At 50.7% G+C, this 22,868-nt stretch overlaps 1 protein-coding gene across 1 annotated transcript; it reads right to left on the reverse strand.

Moving 5' to 3' along the window:
• Positions 1-767: 767 nt before the first annotated feature.
• Positions 768-15,199, reverse strand: LOC139242504 (trans-Golgi network integral membrane protein 1-like). Its single transcript, XM_070870390.1, has 5 exons — positions 15,138-15,199; positions 8,205-8,467; positions 5,097-5,821; positions 1,225-1,308; positions 768-1,018 (listed from the first exon to the last, which is right to left on the reverse strand). Exons 1-5 carry the CDS (start codon positions 15,197-15,199, stop codon positions 1,013-1,015), a joined length of 1,140 nt encoding a protein of 379 aa, XP_070726491.1. The 3' UTR covers positions 768-1,012.
• Positions 15,200-22,868: the final 7,669 nt, after the last annotated feature.

Here is a 22,868-nt window from a genome sequence, read left to right on the forward strand (position 1 = left end):
TCCTTCTCTCTCCTCTCCCCCCCCCCTCCAATCCTTCTCTCTCTCCCCAATCCTTCTCTCTTCCCCCCCCCCCAATTCTTCTCTCTCTCTTTCCCCCCCCAATTCTTCTCTCTCCTCCCCCCCCAATCCTTCTCTCCCCCCCCAATCCTTCTCTTCTCTCCCCCCCAATCCTTCTCTTCCCCCCCCCCAAATCCTTCTCTCTTCCCCCCCCAAATCCTTCTCTTCCCCCCCCAAATCCTTCTCTCTTCCCCCCCCCAAATCCTTCTCTCTTCCCCCCCCCAAATCCTTCTCTCTTCCCCCCCCAAATCCTTCTCCCCCCCCCATTTCTTATCTCTTCCCCCCCCCAATCCTTCTCTCTCCTCCCCCCCCAATCCTCTTCTCTCCTCCCCCCCCCCAATCCTTCTCTCTCCTCCCCCCCCCAATCCTTCTCTCTCCTCCCCCCCCCCCAATCCTTCTCTCTCCTCCCCCCCCCAATCCTTCTCTCTCTTCCCCCCCCCCAATCCTTCTCTCTCCTCCCCATCCCCCAATCCTTCTCTCTCCTCCCCATCCCCCAATCCTTCTCTCTCCTTCACCTCCCCAATCCTTCTCTCTCCTTCCCCCCCCCAATCCTTCTCTCTCCTTCCCCCCCCCAATCCTTCTCTCTCCTTCCCCCCCCCAATCCTTCTCTCTCCTCTTCCCCCCCCCCCCAATCCTTCTCTCTCCTCCCCCCACCACCCCAACAATTAAAAATAAAATAAAATAAAATAAAATGACCCCCCCCCCTCCCCCCTCCCCCTTTAAGAAGTCAGGAAACAAAATACACAGCCACTGCCCAAACTGGGAAATCACATTCTTCTCACGGATCTGGAGCAGGGATCCGGGAAGGGGATCTGGTCCTGTGATTCGGGTGAAGCTCCTCGTTGATATGTGAAAGGAAGACATTGGGTGGGTTTAGGGGAAGGATCCGAGAGGTTTCTCAGAGGAGCGGGGCAAAGCAGTCTCTGCAGGGGGTCCACTGGTGCCCAGAGGGTCTTCACAGCTGGGGAAAGGAGAGAAAATAATAACGTTAATCTCCAGTGTGGAGAGGGGCGCGCGCGGGGTGGGGTGCGAGGGGCACGGGCGCGTGGGGCAAGAGGGGGCGAGAGGGAGAGGATGGGAGAGGGGCCGGGGGAGAGAGACGTGAGTATCACGGGGGAAGATGGGGGCGGGGGGGGGGGAGGGAGCGAAGGATGGAGGACGAGATACCTTCTGATCGAGCCGCTGATATTCTGCTGATTTTGGCCGTCGAGTGGTTTTTGACCTTCGACCTTCAATAACAACAGCGATAATCTGCAATGGAAAAACAGAGTTAAATAAAACCCCTCCCTTGATATAACCCCCACCCTCGGGATAAACTCCCATCCCACCCCACGGGAGTCTCGCCCTCCCTCCTGCCCGAGGCTTGGGGGTGGGTGCCACATCTTTCACACAACCAGATAAACAATGGCGCACGGGTAACGACACCCTACTCCAGTAAGCCTGTCCCACACTATTGTGAAACCTCACATATAACACATGCTCTCCATCCCACCCGATCCATGTGATCTCCCGGGAGAGACTAAATACAGATGAAAAACCCAGGTCAATTTGGGGGGAAAAAATCTGGAAATTCCTCTCCGACCTATCTAGATGATGGAAACGAGTTCAGGAGATCACTCTGACCTTGAATTCCCTGCAGTGCCTACCCTTCTGAGAGAGGTGATCCACTCCAGCCAGAAACAGGTCCAACTCTCGCTCGAAGGAATTCAGCGAATTCCACCGTGTCCACCACACGACACGCCAGCTTGTTCCAGAGGTCCACGGTCCTCTGGGAGAAGAACCACCTCCTCGATCTAGCCCTACACAACTCACATGACCCCGGATCCTCCTTATCTATTCAACTGAAACAAACTCAACGGGAACATAGTCTATTCCCTTTATTATGTTATAAACCTCAATCAGATCACCTCGAAGTATATGCTTTTCTAAAGCGTAGAGTGCCAACACTTTTAGCCTATCTTGGCTAATGCCATGTTGGCCTTTATTGCGAGTGGGTTGGAGCACAAGAGTAAGGAAGGCTTGCTGCAACTGTACAGGGCCTTGGTGAGACCACACCTGGAGCACTGTGCACAGTTTTGGTCTCTGTATCTAAGGAAGGATTTACTTGCCTTACAGGCAAGTGCAATGAAAGTTCACCAGACTGATTCCTGGGATGGGGGGATTGTCCTAAGAAGAGAGATTGAGTAGACTGGGCTGATATTCTCTGAAGCTTAAAAGAATGAGGTGTGATCTAATTGAAACTTTTAAAGCTGTTAAGGGGCTTGACAGGGTAGATGCAGGGAGGATGTTTCCCCCGGGCTGGGGAGTCTAGAACCAGGGTCACAGTCTCAGGATAAGGGGTCGGCCATTTAGGACTGAGATGAGGAGGAAGTTCTTCACTCAGAGGGTTGTGAATCTTTGGAATTCTCTGCCCCAGAGGGCTGTGGAGGCTCAGTCTTTGAGTATATTCAGAGCTGAGATCGATAGATTTTTGGGCTCTAGAACAATCATGGAATATGGTGATCGGGCAGGAAAGTGGAGTTGAAGTCGAAGATCAGCCATGATCTTACTAAATGACAGGGCAGTATGGCCTACTTCTCATGTTCTTATCTTGATAAATAAAATGCTTTAGACTGGGAATTAATCCAGTGGTACTCTTCTGTACTCTCTCCAAAGCCTCTATATCACCCACCACGTGAGGAGACCAAAACTAGTCACAGTATTCCAAGTGCGGCCAGACTAAGGTCTTGTACAAGGACAATAGTACGCCCCGTCTTATACTCAACTGTCCGATAGATACATCCAACACCCTATTCGCTCCAACTATTGCTTCACGGCATTGCTAATATACCTTTAAGGATGTCTGCATTAGAATGCCCAGATTTCTCTCTATTTCCACCTCCTTTAATGCTTTTCCCTGAAGGGTGTATGAATGTTGAGCACTTACCCTGCCCACCTGCAGATCACTGCACTTATCCAAGTTATACATAATTTTCCAGTCATGAGCCCAATCTCCCAACACATTAAGATCAGCCTGAAGCAGACAAATGTTAACTACAGTCCGAATACTCGCACATTAACCAATTAAAGTTGGTGCCGACAACTATGGGACATTAGGTCCTTACTTTAGATAGGACATACTTCTCTCATCTCGGTATCATCTGCAAATATCCAGTTCATGCCCCCAACACCCACATCCAGATCATTAATAAAAATAGTAAAGAACAACGGTCCCAACACTGATCCCTGTGGGTCACCGCTGGTGACCCGTCCCCAAACAGATCCAAATCCACCTTTAACTACTCTTTGCCTGCGTCCATCCAGCCAGTTCTTAATGCAACTCAATATATTACCACTAATACCAGAGACCCCTTGTGCGATACCTTATCACAAGCTTTTTGGAACTCTAAGTAGACAATGTCTATTGAACTTCTCTCATCCACCAACTTTGTAACTTCTTAAAAAAAATTAAGACATGACCTCCTTTTTATGAAGCCATGTTGAGTGTCATAAGAACATAAAGAAATAGGAAGAGTATGCCATTCGACCGCTCGAGCCTTTTAATACCATCATGGCTGATCCGATCATGGACTCAGGTCCACTTCCCTGCCCGCTCCCCATAACCCCTTATCAGTTAAGAAACTGTCTATCTCTGTCTTAAATTTATTCAATGTCCCGGCTTCCACAGCTCTCTGAGGCAGCGAATTCCAGATTTACAACCCTCAGAGAAGAAATTCCCCCTCACCTCAGTTTTAAATGGGGGGGGGGTCCTTATTCTAAGATGATGCCCCTAGTTCTAGTCTCCCCCACCAGTGGAAACATCCTCTCTGCATCCACCTTGTCAAGTCCCCTCATAATCTTATACGTTTCGATAAGATCTCCTCTCTTTCTTCTGAATTCCAATGAATAGAGGCCCAACCTACTCAACCTTTCCTCATAAGTCAACCTCCTCATCTCCGGAATCAACCTACTGAACCTTCTCTGAACTGCCTCCAAAGCAAGTATATCCTTTCTTAAATATGGAAACCAAAACTGCACGCAGTATTCCAGGTGTGGCCTCACCAATATTATTGTAGCAAGACTTCCCTGCTTTTATACTCCATCCCCTTTGCAATAAAGGTCAATATTCCATTGGCCTTCTTGATCACTTGCTGTAGCTGCATATTAACCTTTTGTGTTTCATGCACAAGTACCCCCAGGTCCCGCTGTACTGCAGCACTTTGCAATCTTTCTCCATTTAAATAATAACTTGCTCTTTGATTTCTTTCTGCCAAAGTGCATGATCTCACACTTTCCAACATTATACTCCATCTGCCAAATTTTTGCCCACTCACTTAGCCTGTCTATGTCCCTTTGCAGATTTTTTGTGTCCTCCTCACAATTTGCTTTTCCTCCCAACTTTGTATCGTCAGCAAACTTGGCTACATTACACTCGGTCCCTTCTTCCAAGTCGTTAATATAGATTGTAAATAGTTGGGGTCCCAGCACTGATCCCTGCAGCACCCCACTAGTTACGGATTGCCAACCCGAGAATGAACCATTTATCCTGACTCTCTGTTTTCTGTTAGTTAGCCAATCCTCTATCCATGCTAATATATTACCCCCAACCCCGTGAACTTTTATCTTGTGCAGTAACCTTTTATGTGGCACCTTGTCAAATGCCTTCTGGCAGTCCAAATACACCACATCCACTGGTTCCCCTTTATCCACCCTGTTCGTTACATCCTCAAAGAAGTCCAGAAAATTTGTCAAACATGACTTCTCCTTCATAAATCCGTGCTGACTCTGCCTGACCGAATTTTGCTTTTCCAAATGTCCTGCTACTGCTTCTTTAAAAATGGACTCCAACATTTTCCCAACCACAGATGTTAGGCTGATATGTGTCCCTGTTAGGTGTCCCTGATAGGTCCCTCTCGATCCAAGCAGTCATATATTGTAAGCCTTGATTCCTTCAAGCATCTTACCTATTACTGATGTTAAACTAATGGGCCTATAGTTAGCCAGGTCTGACTTGTTTTCTTCAATATAAAGCCCCCCCCCCCCACTCAGTCCCCGCTCACCTTGCGCTTGTTGTGATAGGCGATATACAGAACTGCAACAATGACAGCGGTGGTCACCAGATAGGCGAAGAAATGGCTGCTCTCCGGCTCGTCCCTGGGGACTGAGTCAGCGCCGATCTCCTGCCCAGCTTCAACCTTCACTGATCCAGCAGCAACACTTCGAGCGGCACCAGCCTGCTCAACATCACCATCCCCGTCCGTCTCTGGGGTCTCCTCTTCCCCTTCCTCATCATCCCCTCTGTTACTTTGGCCAACACCGCCCTCCTTGCCGTCACTCTCATCGTCCTTGGCCTTATTGTGCCCGTCTGCCGGGTTCTTGCCGTCAGATGTTGCCGGGTCATCGCGGTTACCTTCCCCTTTCAGTGTCCCATTGCCTGGATTGGCACCACCTTTTGGCCTTTGATCAGCCTTCTCAACACCTTGGGTCCCACTGCCCCCACCAGCAGCCCCGCCACCAACAGCAGGCTTGACTTTTTCATCTCCGTTACCCCCAACTACGCCACTAGCATTTTCAGCATTGGCTGCACCGAGACTGTGTGTATTAGGGTCCGCTGGTTCCTTTTCCAGGACTGCTGATTCATTTATCGAAGCCACGGATCCCTTTTCCGGGTCCGCGGGTACCTTTTCCGGGTCCGCGGGTACCTTTTCCGGGTCCGCGGGTACCTTTTCCGGGTCCGCGGGTACCTTTTTCAGATCTACGAGGACTTCAGGATTTGCACGTATTGCTGAGGAAGATGGTGGTGAAGGAAACAAGAAGTTAAAAAGTAGCAACAGAACCGGCGTCACCACACATCTAAACATTAAAATGGCGCTTTGAGAGATTTGGGGTGCTGGTGGGGAGCACTGAGGGGTTACAACACACCTGGAGCACTGTGAGCCGTTCTGGGCACCACACCTTAGGGAGGGTATATTGGCCTCAGAGGGAGTGCAGAGTGGGTTTACCTGAATGATACCCGGACACCAAGGGTTAAATTACAAGGAGAGATTTCACAATCTCTGGTTGTATTCCCAGAAATTTAGATGGTTAAGGGGAGATCTGATGGAAGTTTCCAGGATATTACAGGGAACTGACGAGGTAGAGAGAGAGATACTGTTCCCCCTGGTTGGGGAGTCTAGGACCAGGGGGCAGAGTCTAAACATTCGAGCCAGACATTTCTGGAGTGAAATTAGGAAACACTTCTACACACAAAGGGCAGTTTGGAATCCTGTTCCACAAACAGCAATTGATGCTGGGGGTCAATTGTTAATTTTAATTCTGAAATTGATAGCTTTCTGTTAACCATACATTTGGCAGACAGAGTATAATGTGGGAAAATGTGAGGTTATCCACTTTGGTAGGAAAAATAAAAAAGCAAATTATTTAAATGGGGAGAGATTACAAAATGCTGCGGTACAGAGGGATCTGGGATAGAAACATAGAAAATAGGTACAAAAGTAGGCATTCGGCCCTTCGAGCCTGCACCACCATTCAATATGATCATGGCTGATCATGCAACTTCAGTACCCCATTCCTGCTTTCTCTCCATACCCCTTGATCCCTTTAGCCGTAAGGGTCACATCTAACTCCCTTTTGAATATATCCAACGAACTGGCCTCAACAACTCTCTGCGGCAGGGAATTCCACAGGTTCACAATTCTGAGTGAAGAAGTTCCTCCTCATCTCGGTCCTAAATGGCATACCTCTTATCCTTAGACTGTGACCCCTGGTTCTGGACTTCCCCAACATCAGGAACATTCTTCCTGCATCTAATTTCTCCAATCCCGTCAGAATTTTATATGCTTCTATGAGCTCCCCTCTCATTCTTCTAAATTCCAGTGAATATAAGCCCAGTCGATCCAGTCTTTCTTCAGATGTCAGTCCTGCCATCCCGGGAATCAGTCTGGTGAACCTTCGCTGCACTCCCTCAATAGCAAGAATCTCCTTCCTCAGATTAGGAGACCAAAACTGTACACAATACTCAAGGTGTGGCCTCACCAAGGCCCTGTACAACTGCAGTAAGACCTCCCCTGCTTCTATACTCAAATCCTCTCGCTATGAAGGCCAACATGCCATTTGCCTTCTTCACTACCTGCTGTACTTGCATGCCAACTTTCAATGACTGATGAACCATGGCACCCAGGTCTCGTTGCACCTCCCCTTTTCCTAATTGGTCACCATTCAGATAATATTCTGCCTTCCTGTTTTTGCCACCAAAGTGATTAACCTCACATTTATCCACATTATACTGCATCTGCTATGCATTTGCCCACTCACCTAACCTGTCCAAGTCACTCTGCAGCCTCTTAGCATCCTCCTCACAGCTCACACTGCCACCCAGTTTAGTGTCATCTGCAAACTTGGAGATATTACATTCAATTCCTTCATGTATGCACATCCTTGTGCATGAAACACGAACAGTCAGTATGCAGGTACAGCAAGTGATCAGGAAGGCAAATGGAATGTTGGCCTTTATTGCAAGGGGGATAGAGTATAAAAGAAGAGAAGTCCTGCTATAACTGTACAGGGTATTGGTGAGGCCACACCTGGAGTACTGCGTACAGTTTTGGTCTTTGTGTTTAAGGAGGGATATACTTGCATTGGAGGCAGTTCAGAGAAGTTCACTCGGTTGATTCCAGGGATGAGGGGGTTGACTTATGAGGAAAGGTTGAGGAGGTTGGGCCTGTACTCATTGGCATTCAGAAGAATGAGAGGTGATCTTATCGAAACGTATCAGATTATGAGGGGGCTTGACAAGGTGGATGCAGAGAGGATGTTTCCACTGATGGGGGAGACTAGAACTAGAGGGCATGGTCTTAGAATTAGGGGCCGCCCATTTAAAACAGAGATGAGGAGAAATTTCTTCTCTCGGAGGGTTGTAAACCTGTGGAATTCTCTGCCCCAGAGAGCTGTGGAGGCTGGGTCACTGAATACATTTAAGACAGAGACAGATTTTTGAGCGATAAGGGAGTGAAGGGTAATGGGGAGTGGACCCGAGCCCATGATCGGAGCAGGCTCGAGGGGCCGTAAGGCCGACTCCTGGTCCTGGGGAACTGGGACACTCGGGAGAGGAGCCTGAGAGCTCCCGGGCCGGCCCAGTGCCAGAGCTGCGGCCTCACTCACTCACTCACCGCCCGCCGCCAGCGCCAGCAGCACCGCCACCACCCGCCACCTCATCGCGTCCCCGAGCCTCGGCCTTTGCCGCCCGGCGCAGCGCAAAGCCCGGAGCGTAGCGGAACGCGCGGCACATCCCGCAGCAACTTCCGGCCTTACCGGAAACCAGAAATCATTGGATCGCGATGGTGCGAGCGGCCTCCTGCTGGCAGAGTCCGGGAGCGATCCGATCCGGATCCAGATAATCCAGGCCACAGCTTCACTCAGCCGCGACAGCCATCTTTGTGAGGGCCAGAGGCCGGAAGTGACCTCAGTGAGTGTTAGTTGAGGAGAACATTCCAGAGCTGCAGAGCGAAGGGGCCAAGGTCAGAATGTATTTGGTGAGAGTTAACAAACAACAACATTACACCAGTAGGTGCATTCTACAGGCCCCCCGCCAATAGGGGCATTAACCCCAAGCCCACAGCACAGCGCCTCATTCCCCTCAGGGGCGGGGGGGGGGGGGTGAACAGAGGGGGAGGGGAACTGGGGAGGGGGAAGAGAGGGGGGAGGGCAAGGGGAGATGGGGAGGGAGGGAGCGAGAAAATGGGAACCGGAGGGGACGAGAGAGAGAATCGGAGAGAGGGAAGAGGGGATCGGAGAGGAAGTCAGGATCTGCGGTGTGTAAGGAGCACAGTGGGGATGGAGGATGAACGTGATTTAGGTCGAGAGCGGGGGAATGGGAGCGTTCTCTCTGTCCTCCCTCTTGATTTCTCGGACTGTGACATCATTGGACTGGATGAAATCTGGAAGTCACGACACTATTCACTTCATATCTAATAAATCTGTTAACATTCTGTGACCCCCACACAATGCCCCATCTGGGGGGGTGGAGGAAGTGTTAACCCGCAAGGATGAGCCCTATCTGTTCCAGGTGTGCTCTGTTGTGTCTAGAATAGTCAGTCACTGGCTTGAATTACACTTTGCAAAGTCACTGATTATGTAGGAGGGAGGATCTAATTACACATTCCAGAGGAACTGGATCTGTTTTGCCCTCCAAGAGGATCAATCAGCAATCGGGGCTTGTCCTCCAAGGGGACCAATTTGAACTTTAGTGTTACAAATACACATGATTGAAGGATATTGGGGAGCAAATTTTTAGGGAAATTACAGAGAGCTACAAGAACTATAAGAGTTGTGATAATGGGGGACCTCAATTATCCTTATATAGACTGGGATAGTTATAGTGTAAAGGGCAGAGAGAGGGAAGAATTTCTGAACTTTGTTCGTGAGAACATTTTTGATCAGTACGTTTCCAGTCCAACGAGGGAGGAGGCATTGCTGGATCTGGTTCTGGGGAATGAGGTAGGGCAAGTGTCAGTAGGGGAACATTTAGGAAACAGTGATCATGATTTAGATATTTAGATTAACTATGGAAAAGGACAGGGAGCAATCTATGGTAAAAAATATTTAATTGGAGGAAGGCCAATTTCAGTGGGTTGAGAATGGATCTGGCCCGGGTAAACTGGCAAAGAATGGCAGGCAAAACTGTAATCGAACAATGGGCTGCCTTTGAAGATGAGATGGTTTGGGTACAATCCAGGTACGTTCCTACGAGTGGGAAAGAAAAGGCAACCAAAGTCAGGGCACCCTGGATAACGAAAGAGATAGAGAGTGAGATGAAACAGAAAAAAGAGCACGTATGATAGATGTCAGGTTGAGAATACAAGTGAGAATCAGGCTGAATATAGAAAGTTCAGAGGGGAAGTGAAAAAGGAAATAAGATGGGCAAAGGGAGAGTATGATAACAGATTGGCAGTTAACATAAAGGGGAACCCGAAAGACTTCTAAAGGCATATAATAGTAAACGGGGAGCATGAGAGAGGCGGGGCAGAGGGCATGGCTGAGGGACTAATTGAGTACTTTGCATCTGTCTTTACCAAGGAAGGAGATGCTGCCAAAGTCACAGTGAAAGAGGAGGTAGTGGAGATATTGGATAGGATAAAAAATGATGAAGAGGAGGTACTAGAAAGGTTGGCTGTACTTAAAGTAGATAAGTCACCAGGACTGGATGGGATGTATCCGAGCTGAGGGAAGTAAATCGCGGAGGTACTGACCATAATCTTCCAATCCTCCTTAGATACAGGGGCAGGGCCAGAGGGCTGGAGACCTGTAGATGTTACACCCTTGTTCAAAAAAGGGTGTAAGGTTAAACCCAGCAACTACAGGCCGGTCAGTTTAACCTCAGTAGTGGGGAAGCTTTTGGAAATGATAATCAGGGACAAAGTTAACAGTCACTGGGACATGTGTGGATTGACTAAGAAAGCCAGCACGGATTTGTTAAAGGCAAATCGTGTTTAACTAACTTGATTGCGTTTTTTGATGAGGTGCCAGAGAGGGTTGGTGACGTGGTGTACATGGATTTCCAAAAGGCGTTTGATAAAGTGCCACATAATCGGCTTGCAGCAAAGTTGAAGCTCATGGAATAAAAGGGACAGTGGCAGCATGGGTACGGGATTGGCTAGGTGACAGGGAACAGAGAGTAGTGGTGAACGGTTGTGTTTCGGACAGGAGGAAGGTATACAGTGGTGTTCCCCAGGGGTCGGTACTGGGACCACTGCTTTTCTGGATATATAGTAATGACTTGGACTGAGGTGTACAGGGCACAATTTCACAATTTGCAGATATCACAAAACTTTGAAGTCTAGTGAACAGTGAGGAGGTTGTGATAGACTACAAAAAGACACAGGCAGGCTGGTGAAATGGGCGGGCACGGGGCAGATGGAACTTAACACAGAAAAGTGCGAAGTGTTACATTTTGGCAGGCAGATCGAGGAGAGGCAATATAAAGTAAAGGGTAAATTCTAAACGGTGCAGGAACAGAGAGACCTGGGGGTATGTGCACAAATCGTTGAAGGTGACAGGGCAGGTTAAGAAAATGGTTAAAAATGCATATGGATTCTGGGCTTAATGAATAGAGGTATAGAGTACAAAAGTGTTGAAATTATGATGAACCTTTATAAAATACTGGTCTGACCTCAACTGGAGTATTGTGTCCAATTCTGGGCACCGCACTTTAGGAAGGATGTGAAGGCCTCAGAGAGGGCGCAGAAAAGATTTATAAGAATGGTTCCAGGCGCAAAATCGGCACAACATGCAGCAGGAGATCGGGTCCAGGTAAAGGGCACAGGTAACTGGCGGGAGATCGGGCCCAGGTAAAGGGTGGGAGATCAGAGCCCAGGTAAAGGGCACAGGTAACGGACGGGAGATCAGGGCCCAGGTAACGGGTGAGAGATCAGGGCTCAGGTAACGGACGGGAGATCAGGGCCCAGGTGACGAACGGGTGATCAGGGCCCAGGTAACGAACAGGAGATCAGGGCCCAGGTAACGGATGGGAGATCAGGGCCCAGGTGACGAACGGGAGATCAGGGCCCAGGTAACGAACGGGAGATCAGGGCCCAGGTAACGGGTGAGAGATCGAGGCCCAGGTAACGGGTGAGAGATCGAGGCCCAGGTAACGGACATGAGATCAGGGCCCAGGTAACGGGTGAGAGATCGGGGCCCAGGTAACGGACAGGAGATCAGGGCCCAGGTAACGGTTGAGAGATCGGGGCCCCAGGTAATGGGTGAGAGATCGAGGCCCAGGTAATGGGTGAGAGATCGGGGTCCAGGTAACGGGTGAGAGATCAGGGTCCAGGTAACGGGTGAGAGATCGGGGCCCAGGTAACGGGTGAGAGATCGGGGCCCAGGTAATGGGTGAGAGATCGAGGCCCAGGTAATGGGTGAGAGATCGGGGTCCAGGTAACGGGTGAGAGATCGGGGCCCAGGTAACGGGTGAGAGATCGAGGCCCAGGTAACGGACAGGAGATCGGGGCCCAGGTAACGGGTGAGAGATCGGGGCCCAGGTAACGGGTGAGAGATCGAGGCCCAGGTAATGGGTGAGAGATCGGGGCCCAGGTAACGGACGGGTGATCGGGGCCCAGGTAACGGGCGAGAGATCGGGGCCCAGGTAACGGGTGAGAGATCGGGGCCCAGGTAACGGGTGAGAGATCGAGGCCCAGGTAACGGGTGAGAGATCGGGGCCCAGGTAACGGACGGGTGATCGGGGCCCAGGTAATGGGTGAGAGATCGAGGCCCAGGTAATGGGTGAGAGATCGGGGCCCAGGTAACGGACGGGAAATCAGGGCCCAGGTGACGAACGGGTGATCAGGGCCCAGGTAACGAACGGGAGATCAGGGCCCAGGTAACGGATGGGAGATCAGGGCCCAGGTGACGAACGGGAGATCAGGGCCCAGGTAACGAACGGGAGATCAGGGCCCAGGTAACGGATGAGAGATCGAGGCCCAGGTAACGGGTGAGAGATCGAGGCCCAGGTAACGGGTGAGAGATCGGGGCCCAGGTAACGGGTGAGAGATCGGGGCCCAGGTAATGGGTGAGAGATCGGGGCCCAGGTAACGGACGGGTGATCGGGGCCCAGGTAACGGGTGAGAGATCGAGGCCCAGGTAATGGGTGAGAGATCGGGGCCCAGGTAACGGACGGGAGATCAGGGCCCAGGTGACGAACGGGTGATCAGGGCCCAGGTAACGAACGGGAGATCAGGGCCCAGGTAACGGATGGGAGATCAGGGCCCAGGTGACGAACGGGAGATCAGGGCCCAGGTAACGAACGGGAGATCAGGGCCCAGGTAACGGATGAGAGATCGAGGCCCAGGTAACGGGTGAGAGATCGAGGCCCAGGTAACGGACATGAGATCGGGGCCCAGGTAACGGGTGAGAGATCGAGGCCCAGGTAACGGACATGAGATCAGGGCCCAGGTAACGGGTGAGAGATCGGGGCCCAGGTAACGGACAGGAGATCAGGGCCCAGGTAACGGGTGAGAGATCGGGGCCCAGGTAATGGGTGAGAGATCGAGGCCCAGGTAATGGGTGAGAGATCGGGGTCCAGGTAATGGGTGAGAGATCGGGGCCCAGGTAACGGGTGAGAGATCGAGGCCCAGGTAAAGGGCACAGGTAACGGACGGGAGATCAGGGCCCAGGTAACGGGTGAGAGATCAGGGCCCAGGTAACGGACGGGAGATCAGGGCCCAGGTGACGAACGGGTGATCAGGGCCCAGGTAACGAATGGGAGATCAGGGCCCAGGTAACGGATGGGAGATCAGGGCCCAGGTGACGAACGGGAGATCAGGGCCCAGGTAACGAACGGGAGATCAGGGCCCAGGTAACGGATGAGAGATCGAGGCCCAGGTAACGGGTGAGAGATCGAGGCCCAGGTAACGGACATGAGATCAGGGCCCAGGTAACGGACAGGAGATCAGGGCCCAGGTAACGGGTGAGAGATCGGGGCCCAGGTAATGGGTGAGAGATCGAGGCCCAGGTAATGGGTGAGAGATCGGGGTCCAGGTAATGGGTGAGAGATCGGGGCCCAGGTAACGGGTGAGAGATCGAGGCCCAGGTAACGGACAGGAGATCAGGGCCCAGGTAACGGGTGAGAGATCGGGGCCCAGGTAACGGGTGAGAGATCGAGGCCCAGGTAATGGGTGAGAGATCGGGGCCCAGGTAACGGACGGGTGATCGGGGCCCAGGTAACGGGTGAGAGATCGGGGCCCAGGTAACGGGTGAGAGATCGGGGCCCAGTTAATGGGTGAGAGATCGAGGCCCAGGTAATGGGTGAGAGATCGGGGTCCAGGTAATGGGTGAGAGATCGGGGCCCAGGTAACGGGTGGGAGATCGGAGCCCAGGTAAAGGGCACAGGTAACGGACGGGAGATCAGGGCCCAGGTAACGGGTGAGAGATCAGGGCCCAGGTAACGGACGGGAGATCAGGGCCCAGGTGACGAACGGGTGATCAGGGCCCAGGTAACGAACGGGAGATCAGGGCCCAGGTAACGGATGGGAGATCAGGGCCCAGGTGACGAACGGGAGATCAGGGCCCAGGTAACGAACGGGAGATCAGGGCCCAGGTAACGGATGAGAGATCGAGGCCCAGGTAACGGGTGAGAGATCGAGGCCCAGGTAACGGACATGAGATCAGGGCCCAGGTAACGGGTGAGAGATCGGGGCCCAGGTAACGGACAGGAGATCAGGGCCCAGGTAACGGGTGAGAGATCGGGGCCCAGGTAATGGGTGAGAGATCGAGGCCCAGGTAATGGGTGAGAGATCGGGGTCCAGGTAATGGGTGAGAGATCGGGGCCCAGGTAACGGGTGAGAGATCGAGGCCCAGGTAACGGACAGGAGATCAGGGCCCAGGTAACGGGTGAGAGATCGGGGCCCAGGTAACGGGTGAGAGATCGAGGCCCAGGTAATGGGTGAGAGATCGGGGCCCAGGTAACGGACGGGTGATCGGGGCCCAGGTAACGGGTGAGAGATCGGGGCCCAGGTAACGGGTGAGAGATCGGGGCCCAGGTAACGGGTGAGAGATCGAGGCCCAGGTAACGGGTGAGAGATCGGGGCCCAGGTAACGGGTGAGAGATCGGGGCCCAGGTAACGGGTGAGAGATCGGGGCCCAGGTAACGGGTGAGAGATCGAGGCCCAGGTAATGGGTGAGAGATCGGGGCCCAGGTAACGGACGGGTGATCGGGGCCCAGGTAACGGGTGAGAGATCGAGGCCCAGGTAATGGGTGAGAGATCGGGGCCCAGGTAACGGACGGGTGATCGGGGCCCAGGTAACGGGTGAGAGATCGGGGCCCAGGTAACAGGTGAGAGATCGAGGCCCAGGTAACGGGTGAGAGATCGGGGCCCAGGTAACGGGTGAGAGATCGGGGCCCAGGTAACGGGTGAGAGATCCGGGCCCAGGTAACGGGTGAGAGATCGGGGCCCAGGTAACGGGCCCAGGTAAAAAGAATCAAAATCAAAGTATGATGTCACAGCAAAGAAGGGAGGTGATTGGTTGGTGAGTTTTTCTCTCCTAGGGCATTGGTTTGAATTAAGGGCTAGGATTAAAAACAAAACTTAAAAACTTAATGAATTAAATACATTAGTGATGCAGGACAGCAGATGTGTTTCTGCTGTTGCTTGTGGACACCATTGAGGTCCATCGCGACCACACCTGAAGCAAGTGTCTACAGCCCGAGGAACTTCGGCTCCGTGTTGATGAGCTGCAGTCCGAGCTGCAAACACTGCGACACGTCAGGGAGGGGAGAATTACCTGGACGCCGCGATCCAGGAGGCAGTCACACCCCTTAGATTAATTAATTCAATTTTGATTCGTGGTCAGGGACAGGAGTGTGTGACTACGAGTGAGGAAGGTATGGGGACTCAGGATGTAGTGATGGAGGAGCCTCAGCCCTTGCTCTTGTCCAACAGGTTCGAGGCTCTTACTCCCTGTGTGGACAAGAGCAGGGACTACAGGGAGGATGGTCAAACTGACCACAGCACCGTGGTACAGGAGGCCATTCAAGTGGGGGAGTAAAAAGAAACGTTGTGGTGGTAGGGGACAGTATCATTAGGAGGATAGATACAGCCGAGAGCGTGAGTCCCGAAGGCTGTGTTGCGTGCCCGGTGCCAGGGTTAAGGACATCTCCTCTGGGCTGGAGAGGAACTTGGAGTGGGCGGGGGTGTTGGAGATCCAGTTGTCGTGGTCCACGTGGGCACCAACGACATCGGTAGGACAGACAAAGGTTCTGCTGAGAGATTATGATCAGCTGGGGCCAAATTAAAATGCAGAACCACAAAGGTAATAATCTCCACGAGCAATTGGCATAGGATAAATACGATCAGAGAGTTAAACACGTGGCTCAAAGACTGGTGTGGGAGAAATGGGTTTTAGTTCGTGGGACACTGGCACCAGTACTGGGGTAAGAGGGAGATGTTCCGTTGGGACTAGTGTCCTGGTGAATCCAATAACTCGGGCTGTAGAGAGGGTTTTAAACTGATTAGTGGCGTGGCGGGTTCAGGTGAGCAGAAATGTAAAATGTCAAATAATAAAGAGAAGGCAATAGAGCAGGGTAGCACTGGGGGAAAAGAAAACCAGAGCGTGTACAGGAAGGGACAGAATATATAAACATAACGGTGAATCAGAAAGTGGGGTCAAAGCAGGAAATAAATGGTAAAAAAACATATTTAAAAGCACTTTATCTGAATGCACGCAGCATTCGTAACAAAATAGATGAGTTGACGTCACAAATAGATAGAAATGAGTCTGATCTGGTGGCCATTACAGAGACGTGGTTGCAAGGTGACCAGGATTGGGGACTGAATATTCCAGGGTATTTGACAATTCGGAAGGACAAACAGAAAGGAAAAGGAGGTGGGGTAGCTCTGTTAATAAAGGATGGGATCAGTGCGTTAGTGAGAAATGATATTGGCTCAGAAGATCAAGATGTTGAATCAATTTGGGTGGAGGTAAGGAATAATAAGGGGAAAAAGTCACTGGTGGGAGTAGTCCATAGGCCCCCTAACAATAGCTACAATGTTGGACGGAGAATAAATCAAGAAATAATGTAGGCTTGTAAAAAAGGAACGGCAATAATCATGGGCGATTTTAACCTTCACATTGATTGGACAAAGCAAATTGGCCAGGGTCGCCTTGAGGAAGAGTTCACAGTGTGTATTCGGGATAGTTTCCTTGAACAGTACGTTGCGGAACCAACCAGGGAGCAGGCTATCTTAGATCTGGTACTGTGTAATGAGACAGGATTAATAAATGATCTAGTAAAGGATCCTCTTGGAATGGGTGACCATAACATGGTTGAATTTCAAATTCAGTTGGAGGGTGAAAAAGTTGGATCTCTAACCAGTGTCCTAAACTTCAATAAAGGAGACTACAAAGGTATGAGGGCTAAAGTGGACTGGGAAATAGATTAAAATGTGGGATGGTTGATGTTTCATAAACTCTTTCAAAAATATATCCCAATGAGAAGGAAAGGCTGTAAGAGAAGGGATAACCATCCGTGGCTAACTAAGGAAATAAGGGCGGGTATCAAATTGAAAACAACGGGCATACAAAGTGGCCAAGACTAGTGGGAGGCCAGGTGATTGGGAAACTTTTAAAAGCCAGCAAAGAATGACTAAAAAAATAATAGAGAGGGAAGATAGATTATGAAAGTAAGCTAGCACGAAATATAAAAACAGTTAGTAAGAGTTTCTACAGGTACATAAAAAGGAAAAGAGTGGCTAAAGTAAATGTTGGTCCCCTAGAGGATGAGACTGGGTATTAATAATGGAGAACAGGGAAATGGCAGAGACTTTGAACAAATATTTTGTATTGGTCTTCATGGATAATCAAGGGGCTATAGGGAGGGAGGAACTTAATACAATCACTATCACTAAAGAAGTAGTACTCGGTAAAATAATGGGACTAAAGGCGGACAAGTCCCCTGGGGTCTTAAAGTAAGTTGTAATTTACCAAAATTCTCTGGATTCTGGGGAGGTCCCAGCGGATTGGAAAACTGCAAATGTAACACCCCTATTTAAAAAAGGAGGCAGACAAAAATCAGGGAACTATAGACCAGTTAGTCTAACATCTGTCATTGGGAAAATACTGGAGTCCATTGTTAGGGAAGCAGTAGCAGGACATTTGGAAAAGCATAATTCAATCAAGCAGAGTCAGCATGTATTTATGAAGGTGAAGTCATGTTTGACAAATTTATTGGAGTTCTTTGAGGATGTAACGAGCAGGGTGGATAAGGGGGAACCAGTGGATGTGGTGTATTTGAATTTCCAGAAGGCATTTGACAAGGTGCCACATAAAAGGTTACTGCACAAGATAAAAGTTCACGGAGTTGGGGGTAATATATTAGCATGGATAGAGGATTGGCTAACTAACAGAAAACACAGAGTCGGGATAAACGGGTCATTTTCCGATTGGCAAACAGTAACTAGTGGGGTGCCGCAGGGATCGATGCTGGGGTCTCACCTATTTACAATCTATATTAATGACTTGGATGAAGGGACCGGGTGTAATGTAGCCAAGTTTGCTGATGATACAAAGATGGGTGGGAAAGCAAATTGTGAGGAGGACACAAATAATCTGCAAAAGGATGTAGACAGGTTGTGAGTGGGCAAAAATTTGGCAGATGGAGTATAATGTGGGAAAATATGAGGTTATCCACTTTGCAGAAAAAATAGAAAAGCAAATTATAATTTAAATGGAGAAGAATTGCAAAGTGCAACAGTACAGAGGGACCTGGGGGTCCTTGTGCATGAAACACAAAAAGTTAGTCTGCAGGTACAGCAAGTGATCAGGAAGGTAAATAGAATGTTGGCCTTTATTGCAAGGGGGATAGAGTATAGAGAAGTCCTGCTTCAATTGTACAGGGTATTGGTGAGGCCACACCTGGAGTACTGCGTGCAGTTTTGGTCATCATCATAGGAAGTTCCTCGAAACGAGGATGACTTGCTTCCATGCCAAAAAAGGGATGAGTTCACAGGTGTTCCAGTGAAGACCCTAATATTCCAGATCCTGAACTACATCCTGAAGGGTGGAAGATGCCTGTGCGTGGATTTTTTTAACGTGGGGTGACCGTTGCACACCAGCCACCACACGGGCTCGACAGAGCGAGGTCTTGGTCCAGTGGCAAGGATTAACCAAGACGACTGGAGACCAGCTCTGCTGCATGGACCTAGTGCGTATACATATCGCAGTGTAGGCTGGCCCGTGCTGCCCCTGGGCCCCGAACTCACGCCTCTCCTGGGCCCCGATCACGTCCCTCCACAGTCTCTCGCCGCTCCTACGCCCCGACTTCGCCGCTCCTGCTGTAACTGCCCACCATCCAATCACTGACCTGGACCTTTGCTGCCGTCGCATCTCGTGCTGCTCCCTACAGTGGCATGCCTCCATGCTGCTCCCAGGCCGCTGCTCGCTGCTCCTTTTATGGCCCAGACCTGCAAGGAAGGATATACTTGCATTGGAGGCCATTTAGAGAAGGTTCATTCGGTTGATTCCGGAGATGAGGAGGTTGATTTATGAAGATAGGTTGAGTAGGTTGGAATATTCATTGGAGTTCAGATCTTATCGAAACATATAAGATAATGAGGGGGCTCGACAAGGTGGATGCAGAGAGGATATTTCCATTCATACTAAAACTAGGGGGCATAGTCTCAGAATAAGGGGCCGCCCATTTAAAACTGAGATGAGGAGGAATTTATTCTCTCAGAGGGTTGTAAATCTGTGGAATTCTCTGCCCCCGAGAGCTGTGGAGGCTGGGTCATTGAATATCAGCATATCATAGGCAGTCCCTCCAATCGAGGATGACTTGCTTCCACATCAAAAAGTTCACAGGTGTTTCAATGAAGGGCCTAAAATTCCAGGTCCTGAACTAAATCTTGAAGGGTGGAAGATACCTGTGCGTGGATTGTTTTAACATGTGGTGGTCGTTGCACACCAGCCACCACACGGGCTTGGCAGAGCGAGGTCCTGGTCGGGGCCCAGAAGAGGCGATTGAATATATTTAAGGTGGAGGTAGACAGAATTTTGAGCGATAAGGGAATAAAGGGTTATGGGGAGCGGGCAGGGAAGCGGAACTGAGTCCATGATCAGATCAGCCATGATCTTATTAAATGGTGGAGCAGGCTCGCGGGGAAGAGAGCGTGAAAGGTCAGGCGCAGGCAGCGGAAGGAGCGCGCGGCAAATCAGTCCCACCCCACCTTTCCCCGACGAATGTCTGTCCCACCTGTGACACAGTCTGTGGCTCTCGTATTGGACTGTTCAGCCACCAGAGAACTCACTTCAGGAGTGGAAGCAAGTCTTCCTCGATTCCAAGGGACTGCCTATGATGATGATGACAGCCAATGAAGTACTATTGAAGTGCAGTCCCTGTTGTAATGACAGCAAGCTCCCACAAACAACAATGTGATAATGACCAGATAATCTGTTTGTGATGTTGGTTCACTCCAGGATTATCAGAGGCCGGATATGCAGGCCTGAGATGCAGCCACGGTGTGCCGGTGGTGGAGGGAGTGAATGGTGAAGGTGGTGGATGGGGTGTCAATCAAGCGGCTGCTTTGTCCTGGATGGTGTTGAGCTTCTTGAGTGTTGGAGCTGCACTCATCCAGGCAAGTGGAGACTATTCCATCACACTCCAGATGGTGGAAAGGCTTTGGGGGAGTCAGGAGATGAGACACTTACCGCAGAATACCCAACCTCTGACCTGCTCTTGTTGCCACAATATTTATGTGACTGGTCCAGTTTCTGGTCAATGGTGACCCCCCCCAGGATGTTGAAGGTGGGGATTTGCCATTGTCTGTCAAGGGGCAGTGGTTAGAATCTCGCTTGTTGGAGATAGTCATTGCCTGGCACTTGTGTGGCGCGAACGTTACTTGCCACTTATTAGCCCAAAGCCTGGATCTGCGGGAGAGGCAGAGGGACAGAGAGAGAGAGAGAGAGAGAGAGAGAGACAAGTAACAGAGGCAAGAGACAGACTGAGAGAGACATAAACAGAACAAAACAGTAAGGCAGAGAGAGAATGAGCGACAGAGCAGGAAGGCATTTCAAGATGGAGAAAGACAGAGGCACGGAAGGTTTTAGGGAGGGATTGCGGAGAGTGGAGCTGAGGGAGGTGTTGTGCAGAGGGCTGAAGTCAGAGTGTTTGGCTGAGGGTGTTGGGCTGGAGGAGGTCGCAAACTGAAAAAGACAACACTGGAACGGGTTATACAAGGATTTTAAATGCGATGAGTTGGGGGACAGTGAACAGTACTTGATGGTTCCTTGTCACTCTCACCCATCGTCCTGACCTGATTATAACCCGGGACGTTCTGGAGTATTCGAATATGGACTTGATTCAATGTCAGGGGCGCCAGCGGTAATTTCACAATTCAACCACACGAGGGCACTGCTCACTAACTTACACCCGGATTAACCTGGATTCAGACCCAGAGTTCCATTAACCCGGATCAGCACGGGTTAGATACAGAGTAAAGCTCCCTCTACACTGTCCCATCAAACACTCCCAGGGCAGGTACAGCATGGGGTTAGAAACAGAGTAAAGCTCCCTCTACACTGTCATAGAAACATAGAAAATAGGTGCAGGAGTAGGCCATTCGGCCCTTCTAGCCTGCACCGCCATTCAATGAGTTCATGGCTGAACATCAAACACTCCCAGGGCAGGTACAGGGGGTTAGATACAGAGTAAAGTTCCCTCTACATTGTCCCATCAAACACTCCCACGGCAGGTACAGCAGTGTGTGTGGGTGTGTGTGTGGGAGTGTTTGTGTGTGTGGGGTGGGGGGGGGGAGCGTGTGTAGGGGGGAGGGGAGTGTGTGGGGGAGTGTGTATGTGGGTTGGGGGAGTGTGTATGTGGGGGGTGGGGGGAGTGTGTGGGTTGTGTGAGAGTGTGGGGGGGAGGGAGACAACTCTTAGAAACTTTTGAAATAAATTGGGAACCTTTATCAACTTTTAACTTTTAAAATAACTTTGGAAGTCACCTTCCTAAAGCCTGCCCCCCAACCTAGCCTCGGGCCATCTACCATCAATGGCACTACTCGGCGCCGAGCTTGCGGCCAACACTTCGCCGTAGGCAATTAGGTTTATCGAGCTGTGCCTGGTCTCCAGTTGTCTTGGACCTCTTGGCCACTGGACCAAGACCTTGTTCAGCTAAGCCCGTGTGGTTGCCAGTGTGCAGCGCCACCCCACGTTAAAAGAACTCAAGCACAGGCATCTTCCACTCCGTCAGTATGAAGTTCAGGACCTGGAACGTCAGGACTCTCATGGACAATCCCAACAGCAACAGGCCGGAACGCCACACCGCCTGGGAACTCAGACATTTTGACATTGACATCGCCGCCCTAAGCGAGACCCGGCGGGCAGGGGAAGGCCAGTTGAAGGAACATGGTGGAGGGTACACCTTCTTCTGGAAAGGGAAACCAGAGGCAGAACGCCGCCTTCATGGAGTCGGCTTTGCCGACTAGAATGAGCTGGTCGACTGCCTCAAAGACTCCCCCTGTGGGGTTAACAAATGCCTCATGACTCTCCGTATCACCCTATCTCGGAACCAATGTGCCACAGTCATCAGTGCATACGCCCCCACACTCGATGCAATGGATGAGGCTAAAGAGGATTTTTATTCTAACCTCGAGACATCCTTGTCCTGCATCCCCACGGGCGACAAATTGATCCTCCTCAGTGATTTTAATGCCAGGGTTGGCAAAGACACAGCCCTCTGGGGAGGCGTGATTGGCAGAGAGGGGGCAGGGAAAGCCAACTCCAGCGGTACCTACTCCTGACAAAATGTCTAGAACATGAACTCCTCATCACCAACACCCTGTTCCGCCAGAGGGACAAATACAAGGCATCATGGCAACACCCTCGCTCCAAACACTGGCACCTGCTTGACTATGTCATCGTCCGAGCCAGGGATCGCATGGATGTGCGCATCACCCACGCCATGACAGGAGCTGACGACTGCTGGACAGACCACCGCCTAATCCGATCCATCATCAACATTAATGTAGCCCCAAAGCAGAGGGGACAGCAGAAACAGTTCCACAAAAAAGTTAATGCTAGAGCATTTAGAGACCCAGCTAAGAGAGCCCTATACAGCCAGCATCTCTCAGCCAATTTGGCGGCCTTGATACTGAATGCCCACAGCGATTGGTCTGCCTCCAGGTCTCTATAACCAGTGCCTGTCACTCAAACCAGAAAACATCAGGACTGGTTTGATGAAAATGATCAGGAGATCGAAGAACTAATAGATCGCAAGCGCAAAGCATTTCTGAGCCTCAAGCAGCAGCCCAACTCGGGAGCTGCAAAACAACGTTACAGACGGCTCA

This window comes from Pristiophorus japonicus, unplaced genomic scaffold, assembly GCF_044704955.1.
Source record: "Pristiophorus japonicus isolate sPriJap1 unplaced genomic scaffold, sPriJap1.hap1 HAP1_SCAFFOLD_1359, whole genome shotgun sequence".
Classification (NCBI taxonomy): Eukaryota; Metazoa; Chordata; class Chondrichthyes; family Pristiophoridae; genus Pristiophorus; species Pristiophorus japonicus.

What these genes read in the sequence shown, in the direction of transcription:
- LOC139242504 (XM_070870390.1), bottom strand. Translation starts at nt 15,199, where the DNA reads ATGGACCTCAATGGTGTCCACAAGCAACAGCAGAAACACATCTGCTGT. An exon ending in GCTGGCGCTGGCGGCGGGCG is followed by an intron (nt 5,822 to 8,204) that starts GTGAGTGAGTGA and finishes CATCTTCCTCAG; the next exon opens with CAATACGTGCAAATCCTGAA. An exon ending in CCTATCACAACAAGCGCAAG is followed by an intron (nt 1,309 to 5,096) that starts GTGAGCGGGGAC and finishes TTTCCATTGCAG; the next exon opens with ATTATCGCTGTTGTTATTGA.